The sequence below is a fragment of the Antechinus flavipes genome, chromosome 2 (assembly GCF_016432865.1).
Source record: "Antechinus flavipes isolate AdamAnt ecotype Samford, QLD, Australia chromosome 2, AdamAnt_v2, whole genome shotgun sequence".
NCBI lineage: Eukaryota > Metazoa > Chordata > Mammalia > Dasyuromorphia > Dasyuridae > Antechinus > Antechinus flavipes.
The window spans coordinates 124,979,636-124,989,841 of NC_067399.1; the positions used below are offsets into that span (position 1 = coordinate 124,979,636).

At 40.4% G+C, this 10,206-nt stretch overlaps 1 protein-coding gene and 1 non-coding gene across 2 annotated transcripts; one reads left to right on the forward strand and one right to left on the reverse strand.

Moving 5' to 3' along the window:
* Positions 1-116: 116 nt before the first annotated feature.
* On the reverse strand, positions 117-9,240 carry TTI2 (TELO2 interacting protein 2). Its single transcript, XM_051975497.1, has 7 exons — positions 8,362-9,240; positions 6,172-6,358; positions 4,574-4,666; positions 3,453-3,640; positions 3,213-3,356; positions 1,458-1,620; positions 117-275 (listed from the first exon to the last, which is right to left on the reverse strand). Exons 1-7 carry the CDS (start codon positions 8,955-8,957, stop codon positions 171-173), a joined length of 1,476 nt encoding a protein of 491 aa, XP_051831457.1. The 5' UTR covers positions 8,958-9,240; the 3' UTR covers positions 117-170.
* Positions 9,241-9,532: 292 nt separating this feature from the next.
* Positions 9,533-9,633, forward strand: LOC127552704 (small nucleolar RNA U13). The gene has a single exon (XR_007951556.1). It is a non-coding gene; the product is annotated as a small nucleolar RNA U13 (small nucleolar RNA).
* The last annotated feature ends 573 nt before the right edge of the window (positions 9,634-10,206 follow it).

Consider the following 10,206-nt stretch of genomic DNA (forward strand, 5'->3'; position numbering starts at 1 on the left):
TACTCCAATCCCTTTTAATCTGAATGGGAAATCTTTTTGCTCCCATCATAGAAACATTAGGGAAGACACAGGACTCCTTTTCTTCAGGTTAATAGATGATGAAGGAAAGGGAACAGTTTATCTTCAAAGTAAGAAAAAATATATTTATTTTTTTAAAAAAGCAAATGTATCTATGTTCCAGCTTTAGTTGTTCTTCCTGAAAGCTCCTGTACTTTTCTGATACAATCTAATACTTTGTCATCTTTGCAACTCTGGACAGCTTTGGTTAGTAGACTCTGAAACAGAGAAACAGAAAAACAAAGTTATGTTTTATTGTTTTTTTCTACCCTGCTTTTACTGATTCTCTTCTACAGTAGGTGGAAAAACTAAATGATATTCTATTCAAGTGATTTTTGGAGTGATCAGAACAAATTCTAATTTCATATGGAAGCATACCTTGGGAATTCCCCTGCTGCTTCCAGCACAAACATAACAACTGTAGGAATCACTTAGAGATTAGGCAGCTAACATGCTAGAATTTGAATACACAAATGATGACGAACGCTGAGATTTGTATAAATTAATAAGAGTTTGAAACAAAACAGTGCATGTAGATATTGAACGAAACTTTGTTGAGAAGTTACCCTGTAACCAACCAGTGGACCAGTATCCCAGTGGGAGCAGATCAGTAGAATATAGCACATTGCACAGCCTGCTTGGCCCTCATGGCCTAGTGAGCTTACATTTGCTTATGTTTGCCCTTGGTGTCACATATTTCTTCCTTAAAGAAAAACTATTCTATTGAAAATGAAGGAAAATGGTATTTACACTTCATAAATTACTGTTCAAAATATCTGTTGCACTCTGGCTCAGGAAAAATCTGCTGTGGAAAAAGTGGTCTGACCCTGACTCCTCTTTAATTTCTGGCCTAAGAGATTCTTAATATTTGTAAAGAAAGGAATCTTTAAATCCTGTATACATTAACTTTCACCTTCTAGCACTAGCTGCATTTATGAAGACTTAGGGTTACAGATCTTGGGGCACATGCAGCCTTGATTTCAAAATAGTTTGCCACTGTATAAAAATCCAGTTTTATTTATAGTTCTAAGTGTGACTACTTAAAAAATGAAACAAAAGTATTTACATGTATCCTTTTTCATATAGTAACCACATGGGTTCTGTATAGTTCTTACATAAATTCCTTCTGCTAATCTCTTCTGCCTTTCAAAACAGATGGATATTTGGGGAGGGACAAGGGCAACTATGAAGAGGTCAGTAACCTCAGCATGACTTTTTCAAATATCAGAGCAGTAAAAATTGGAGGGCCAAAGCTGGACGATGTGACTTATTTTATTCATAGGTGAGCGATATAGGTGTCATTGAACAGCATCTTATAGGTTACAGTCAGCCTATATGTCCTCCTCAGAGATAACTTTTTAGAACCAAGTGAGGAAAATTAGGGGCTGTTTTTTACTTACTGTCACCTGCCCAGCAGAGCAGTGATCCAATAGAGTAAGACAGTCAGTGGCCTCCTGTAGCAGAGCTGCCTTCACGGGCTCAGGAGTAAGGCTCTGGTCTTTTGCTACATCACACACCATTTTTAGGAGGGCCTTCAGGAAGACTTCTAGTCTGCAAGGAATCCTGAGTCCAAAGACAAGAAAGCAGCTGTGACCAAACTTGTTAGTCTTGGAATATAAAAGATGGGATAAATATAGATAACATTTATATAATTCTTACTCTGGGCCAGGTACTGTGCTTTATAATTATTACCTCATTTGAACTTCACAACAGCTTTGCAGGAGGTGCTATTTCCATTTTATAGGTGAAGAAACTGTGACAAATAGAAATATGATTTGCCCAGAGTCTTCCAGCCCATAAGTATCTGGGGTTAGATTTGAACTTGGGGCTTCCTGACTCCAGGCCCACCACTGTCCACTGAACCACTCAGCTTCCTAGTATTTCCTATGCTTCCTAATGGGACTTAATTAAGAATATGATTTGCCTGGGCTCACTCAGCTAATTTGAGGCAGTGCTACAACTAAAATCCAGGCTTTTTGATTGTTCAGTGTTCTTTCCATTACCTCACTGCCATCTTGTGTAAACTGATCTGTATTTTTCGAAACTGGACAGACTTAATTTTCCTGAGAGAAGTCAAACCAGGCCCTTCCATTAGACCTGATAGTCCCTTGGCTTGGGAATTCTGGGTAACTGTCAAATCTCAATATTAGGATTATCTTATCTACCAGATCTACAACTAAAGATTGTCTCTTCCAGGGGTTCCAAACTTTATTTTGTTTAATGTATGTCAAATTCTTTTGCCAGGCTGTTGAAATCAATTGACTCAATTTTTTAAAATTTGTAATTAAAATGATGAATTTCACTTGAAAATAAATGTACTCTTTTCCCCACGCAAGTTCATGGACTCTCTGAACTACATCTACAGACTTGCAGACCCTAAGTTAATCCAACTTTCTTTTATAGAGCAACAAAAACCATACCCAGAAAGGTTTAGTCACAAATTAGCAAAGGCTGGACTCAAGGTTCTCTGATACCTCTGCCACTTCTATTCTACTATATTGGCGGTGATACAGGTGAGGGAAATAGTGTTTGAATATTTAAAAATTATATTTCATATTTTATAGTAATATCCATAAGAATCCATACTTTAGCAATAATACATCTATATCCTGCATACAGGCTGGCTGATCTTAAAGAATTAGCATTATTTTCCTAAGCTTTTATTTCTTCAAAACCTACAATGACTTAATGAGATAGTGATAGTGCTGGAGTAGGACTAAGTCTAGTCTAGTCAACTACTATTTGGCAGTGTGAACCCAAGCAAAGTACTTGACCTGGAAGAACCCATTTCCTTCCTTACATAGTTATGAGGATGTTGGACTGAGTGACCTGTTTGGTTGCTGGTTCTGGACCTAAGACTCCTATTCTGGGAATGCATCCTTGGTGTCAAAGTTTCAAGAGAAATTAAGGTAGCCAATGTTAGCATGAAAACAGCTCCATGCACTTATAACTCAGAAATTGCTTTTCAGTCTCTAACCACCTTTTCCTTGAGTCCTTTTGTTTTTAAAAAGAATTCTCAACTCAAATGGAAGATGCTAAATTATTTCAGTTGTAGATAATTCTAGGTACAATTCTAAAGAGATGAAAATTATGATTTTCCTAGAAAACAAGAGAATAAGAATAACAGAAAAAGCCCCTCTTTCTGGCTTTCATACCTTGGCCAACAATGCTTGATGGTAAGTTTAAGAGCCTCCAATATTCTTAACCTGGCCTCCTCCTCGGGTCCATCATAGACTTCTAGGTATCCTATAATCACTTGCTCCAGTCTTTTCAAGTGTCTTACTGTCAAGATCCCCAGCCTAAAAATGAAAACCCATATTGTGAATAATAGTGATAATTAGCATCACGATTAAGGCCAGTGAAAGCAGGCAGATAGGGAGCCAAGGAAGTCTCACCTCTCTATAAAAGCAGACAAGTTCCTAGCATATGTTCTTCGAAGGAGGAGGCGGTACTCTGGTTCCATATGGGTCAGGATCAATTGCAGCACATCATCACAAGGACCGCTGGATCTGGGTTCAGTGGCCTTCCACTGTAGCGGCCTCTCCAAGACAGGAAACAAGTCCAGCAGACACTCTAACACTGCCTGAAATGTTGAGAAGGAAAGGCACCCAAAAGTTTTCTTTACCCGTTTCTGATTCTTAGCACTCATGGGATATTCCATGGAAAATAGGAGATCTCAAGGAATGTTAAGGGCTCATGTTATGGGACCAACAAATGTTTTCACAATAAGATCTTTATGGTAGTTTTATGCCATAACCTCTTAAAGGGATCCAAGATGGTTCTGATTTGTAACAAACTACAGGAGAGCAACTATTCTAGCAAAGCCAGTAAACATGATTTTATTTTCCTTTCTCCTCTTTCCTACTTTCCATCTCATCTTCCCTCCTCCTTTCTCTTTCTTTTTCCCTCCCTTTCCTTTTTTCCCTTTTCTCTTCTTTTCTCTTTCCTCTTCCCTTCCCTTCTTTAACACCCTGAATAGCATGGATGCTCTAACCTGTCCATCTCTAGGCTACCTTGTGACTCCACCTCACCCATTGTCCCTTGGCCCTCTTAAACTAAGATCCATTAGCTTCAGCTATCCTAGTAGGTAGATCACTGTGTCTGGTCTAAGTATTTGCACAAAATAGAAGTAATGTGGGATGAATAAGGGAATATTTCTCAATCATCTGTTTAGTGATAAAAATTTTTAATTTGTTTCAATTACATGATCACAGCCTTCTAACTACTTCCCCCAATACAGAGACAAAGCATGGCAAATGTCTGACCGTGATCTTTTGTGGAGAGTTCTGAATATGGCCATCTCCTTGCATTTATCTGTTATCTCTAGTTAGTTAGCATTTTCACTGGATTTTCAGAATCAAAATGGGAACAACTTTTGGTTATTCATTACCTGGAGTAGATACAGATAGAATCTAAAATGTAAATCATCTGCCAGCTATTTCACTTCTCACCCTATGCTATCCTTTGTCCACACTTGAAAAATCCAGATTTAGGCTTATAAGCAATTTACAATTACCTGGATAAGGTCAGGCTCTGGTGTGTACAGATGATTGAATAAGGCATGGTAGAGGACTTGAGCTCTGTTAAATTGGCGCAAATCAGCAGCTGACTGCATTGAGACAGAAAACAGAAAAGGAAAGAGGGCCGAGAGAAGGTTACGTATTCATCCTTCCAAGCACCTTTCCCCTACCATAGGAACGCTTGTTACTGGAGGCCTGATTATTCCACCTAAAATTATGGAGGCTACTTTTGATTCTGTCTTGTAGACCACAGTGAATCTGAACCATAGGTTCAAAGGTCATCTATTCCACATTCTAGTTATAGAGAGAAATGAGGGAATCCCAGATCCAAAGAAATGCCTTGTCTAAAGTGACAAAGTCAGTCTAAAGTCATACACAGCCAGAATTCAGGCCCAGGTCTGCTGACTTTTAGTCTGACTACACTGCCGCCATTTTTGTAGGTCATTTAACTAGTTATAGTTACTACCACCCACCAGGGAAATAAATTCATTTGATTACATTTCATCTCACAGCAAAACCACATTGACAGCTAGAAGGGGCCTGAGGCACAAAGAGGCTAATTGGCTAGCCAATCACACAGGACCTGTGGCAGGATTCAGATTAGGGCTTCCTGAGACCCAAGTCCAGTGCCCATCTGCTAGGCCCTGATGCATCAACAAATAAGAGGCCTTTGCTTAGCTAAGTCACTTAACTTCTGAGTACCCTATTTTCTTCAACCACAAAATAAGAGGAATGAGCCAGATGATCTCTAAAGTCTCTTTTTGTTCTAAATGTGTGACCTTTAATTATTCAGGAGAAATAGCATAAAAGATATCATCATGACTACTGGAATACTATTGTGCTATAAGAAATGATGAGCAGGACAGTTTCACAAAAACCTGAGAAGTCTTATGTGAACTGAAACAAAGGGAAATAAGTAAAACCAGAAGGTCATTGTGCACAGTAATAACAAAATTGTATGATGATCAACTGTAGAAGACTCAGCTACTCTGATCAATACAATGCTCCATAACAATTTCAAAAAGCTACGATAAAAAATGCTATTCACTTTCAGAGAGAGAACTGAGGAACTTTGAGGGCAGATTGAGCATATTTTTTCTCTTTCTTTGTTCTTGTTTTTGCATGTATGTTTTCTTTTGTGTCATGACTAATATGGAAATATATTTTGCATGACTTCACAATATACAATTGATTTTTTATTGCTTGTCTTCTCAAGGGATAAAAGAAGGGCAGAATGGAGGGAGAGAATCTAGAACTCAGAATTTTAAAAAAGAATGATAAAAATTTTTCATAATGTAATTGGGAAATATTTAACAAAATAAATTATCTTTTAAAAAAGATTTTATGACTAGAAAAGGTGGTGAGTTAACCCATGTAATGAGAATGAAACAAGAAGTAAGCAAAATATATGTTAAAAAGAAAGGAAAACTCCTTCAGCATACTGAGGACTTATTATGGAAGATTTTCAGAACAACTTGTATTAGCAAGGTCCAAGATGGCATTTGCAATCTGTACTAGTAAAGGTAGAAACTTCACTGACAAAGTATCATCCTGAGCTACTCCTAAGAAGATCTGAAAACTGGTAATTGCTTACCACATTGAGCACAATGTGATGGAGGCAGCGTACCCCCAAGATTTTGTTTTCATTCTGGTAGTCATCAGAGATGAGCAGGGAGGGAGGAAGGATCCTCTCCAGATGGTGGCTCAGCCAGGGTCTAGTAACCTGATATAGAGTCCATGAAAATATGTGCTTGGTGGCAGGATTATTCTTCCAGGATTCCCTGGAGAAGCAAAAATCGATTTTGTGGTAAGAACAACCAAAGGGTGCCATGAAAAACACTTTTTAATTGCTGAACAAAAGGGATATCCCAAGTGGAGCATGTGCCTTCTTCCCATTACTAACACACTTGCCATAACTGAGTAACTCAGGTGTTCTGCACTGGATGCGAACAAAACAGCATTTTTTCGTTTCCTAAAACCAGTTCTCCATGGCACTAGGTGTAGAGACAACTGGTCCATTACAGTTGTCTGTCCTGGATCCTGTGCACAGGTTTGTACATACAGTATAGACAGTGTTAGGGAAATCTCAATTTCCCCTAGTACTGAAGGGAATAATAAAGTAATTAACTCTTATTTTTACATTTTTCTCTCTCCCCATATTAATAAATGTTTTGTTATAAACATTTAGTATAACAGATTGAGAGACCTTTGCGAGCATCTAGTTCAACCCATTTTACAGATGAGGAAACTGAAATTGAAAAGACTTGTTTAAAGTCATAAGAGCCAGTATATAGTAGAACCAGGATTTGAATTGAAGTCCTATTGCACTGTGTGATCCTGACCAAATCACATAATTTCTATTTGTCTTAATTTCCTCATTTGTAAAATGGTGCTTATATGAGCACCTTCCAGGGTTGTTGTAAGGATCAAATGAAATCTTTGTAAAGACTTTAGCACAGTGCCTGGCATATGGTAGGTACTGTAGGGTTATTCCCTTTTCTTCCTTCACTGATAATAAGGTACCCTCTGGAGAAACAATGAGGTATCCTGAAAGGAACTGGAGTTCCAAGAGACACCAAGGTTTGAATACTGGCTCTGTTTTATACTAGCTTTGTGATGCTGGGTACGTCATAAAAGAATAATACTTTTTGCCCAATCACCTTTATAGGGTTGCTGTGAGGAAATCACTTCATGAGCTTTAACAAAAATGGCTTATATTTATGAATTTCTGTAAGGTTTCCAAACACTTTACAAATATCATGTCTTTTTATCTTCCTTTAAACATATTTAAAGACTAGATAATGTTTATGTAGCACTTACTATGCATCAGGAGCTGGTTTTGTTGTTCAATGTCTGACTCTATGGACCATAGCATCCCAGGGCCTTGTACCCCCTCGAAGTCTTTCCCAGTTTATGTTCATTGTTTCCATGACATTATCTATCCAGTTCATCTTTTGCCATCCCATTTGCCTTTTGCCTTCAATCTTTTCCCAACATAGAAGACTTTCCCAATTATCTTCTCATTAAATGGCCAAAGTATTTAAGGTTCATTCAGGTTGAGTACTTTTCAGTAAATGGCTTGAATTAATTTCTTGAATTATTGACTGATTTGATCTCCTAGATGTCTAAAAGTCCAATCTCAACAGTCTTCTCCAGGACCGTAATTCAAAAGGATTGATTTTGAGGCAACAAGTTTCCTTTGGAGCTCTACTCTCACAACCAAACATGGGAAGTCTCTGCTTTTTAGTATGCTGTCTAGATTTGCCAGCTGTAATGAGCTTTGAGCCCAAGAATATAAAATCGGACACTTTCCATTTCTTCTCCTTCTATTTGCCAGAAAGGACGGGACCTGTTGCCAAAAGCTTAATCTTCATGTGAGCTTTTTGTCTCTTTATGACCCCCCCAGTTTGTTTTTGTTTTGGCAAAGATATTGGAGTGGTTATCTATTTCCTTCTGAAGCTGATGGGGTTAAGTGATTTGGTCAAGGTCACACAGCTAGTGTCTGAGGCTGAATTTGAACTCCTGACTCCAGATCAGATTCTTCTACAGCTTTATCCACTTCACCATCGTGCCAAGCCTTTTACAATTATTATTTCATTTAATCCTCTAAACAACCCTGGAAGGGAGGTACTATGGGGAAGTATCCCTATTTTACAGGTTCAGAAACTGAGACAAATAATTTAAAATAATTTGCCCACCATTTGAACCCTGATCTTCCTACCTGCGGGCTAGCTGCCACCTAAGCTTCTAGGATGACGCCAACCAGGGAGCCAACCCCACTCACTTGTTCAGTTCTGGTCTGAGAAGGCCCATCACCGCTGTGAACCTGCCCCCCTGGTCCGCAGTTTCTCCCCGGAGGAATTCCGATACCGACACACACCCGGTGACCCTCAGCAGCAAGGCCAGCACCTCTTGGGCCACTTCCTGGGAGGCGGGGCTGGTCCACGGCCGCTCCTGACAGTGCGTGACCGAGAAGATGTAGATATAGGGGGCAGCGGGGCACAGCGCGGCCATCACTGCGGCCGGACCGAGCGAGCCTCGGGCCGCCTCCATCCTCTGCAGTAGCTGAAGAAACACAGCCCCGACGCGGGCTGCTCGCTCTGCCCCGCTGGTTGCCGGGGCGCTGCGGGCATCCTCCACTTTGGCGGGAGCTGCTTGGCCGCCCAGAGTTCGGGCCACCTGTCCCAGCGCTTGGGCAATCCCGGGGTCCTCCTGCAGGAGCGCGGGCCAATCCGCAGCTTCTATCAGGGCGTCCAGCTCCTGCAGCGCTGGGTCCCCGGCCGCCCTCTCCGTGCCAGCTGTCCCCTGGCACGTGAGCTGCTGCAGGAGGCCAGAGAAGGGCTGCCCAGGGGAGGCTCCGCGGGGGCTCTCCAGCTCCATGCTGCAAGGGCGGGGGTGTGGCCGGAGCCTGGCAGGGGCAGAAATGACAGGGACGAGCTGGAAAATAAGGATAAAGAAACCCCAGAGCTGGGGGAAGGCAGGAGTACCCGCCTGCTTGCTTTGGGGCTCTGCGTAGATGCCTAGCTCAACCAAAAAGAAGAGAAGTCCATCTTCCAGGCCCGGGAGAGAGGGAATTCACCTTTCATAGGAGAGCTGGCTGCTATGGACTCGGGCACTTGGGCACGGAATAATTAATGTCGTAAAGCAACAAGCCGGCTTCTTTCAGCACAGTCGTAAGGGATCGGTCACGCCTCCTCCCGGGGAAGAAAAGTGGGGGCGGAGTCTCTAGTCGAATATATTTACATGTTTAATTAGCTCTTATCTTCTCTTCGCTTTCCTTTTTTATCTTCATCAGATGAAAATGAACTATGAATAAAAGATTCTTACATAGGGATCTTGTCTGTTACAAACATTAAAGTTCCCAAATTCTGAATAGGTATTGCGTCTTTGAGGTCGTGCTTAGCTAAAAGTTGATGGCAGACTCTGAGGTTTGTTGCTGTGAGGGCTTCTCGTTGATCCTTCTGGTTCATACATGTGATGAATGGGTATTCACGCGCCTGCGTGAGATGTGCCGCCCACATTTCTTGTTACGCACAGGTACATTACCCATCTGAAATGAACCAGGGGTTACTTCATTTGTTTGTTATCAGGATTAACAAGAACTGTTATATATTCTTATCAAGATGGCATTCTTACTTTTTAATTAATGAGTTGCTATTATATAGGCTGTTGTAGTTTTCATACGGTGATGATGAGAGACTCCTAAATTTTTTTTGGCTACTCCCAAGATGCGTTTTAAATATTTGAAACACTCCTGTTTCATGTTAGTATGAAAAATAAGCATGTTACTTTGCTGTAATTAGGGGTTTTCAAGTGATCTACGTTTGTTGTTATCATAATATGTGTGAAAAACATTCAGCCTTAAAATGGAGAAATATTGGAAGAGGGAAATATCTTAATGTGGAAATTTTGACCTCCCATGCTCTATGTAAAAGATCCCAAGGACCTCAGAGGTTCTGGAATTATAGTTTGCTAACTGCTAATCTAGTACCTGTTCAAATATTATTATAGGAGAAATAGACCCAGAGAAGAAAAGAGCTTTAAATCAAGTCTGCAAAACTCAGTCTCAAGAACTGAGAATGACTTGGAAGAACTGGAAAAAAGCTAGACTGTTCAGTCAGACAACCTA

Coding starts and splice junctions, on each gene's coding strand:
- TTI2 (XM_051975497.1), bottom strand. CDS start 8,957: ATGGAGCTGGAGAGCCCCCGCGGAGCCTCCCCTGGGCAGCCCTTCTCT. Junction 6,359..8,361: donor CTCAGACCAGAACTGAACAA/GTGAGTGGGGTT, acceptor TTGCTTCTCCAG/GGAATCCTGGAAGAATAATC. Junction 3,357..3,452: donor TTGTCTGCTTTTATAGAGAG/GTGAGACTTCCT, acceptor TTTCATTTTTAG/GCTGGGGATCTTGACAGTAA.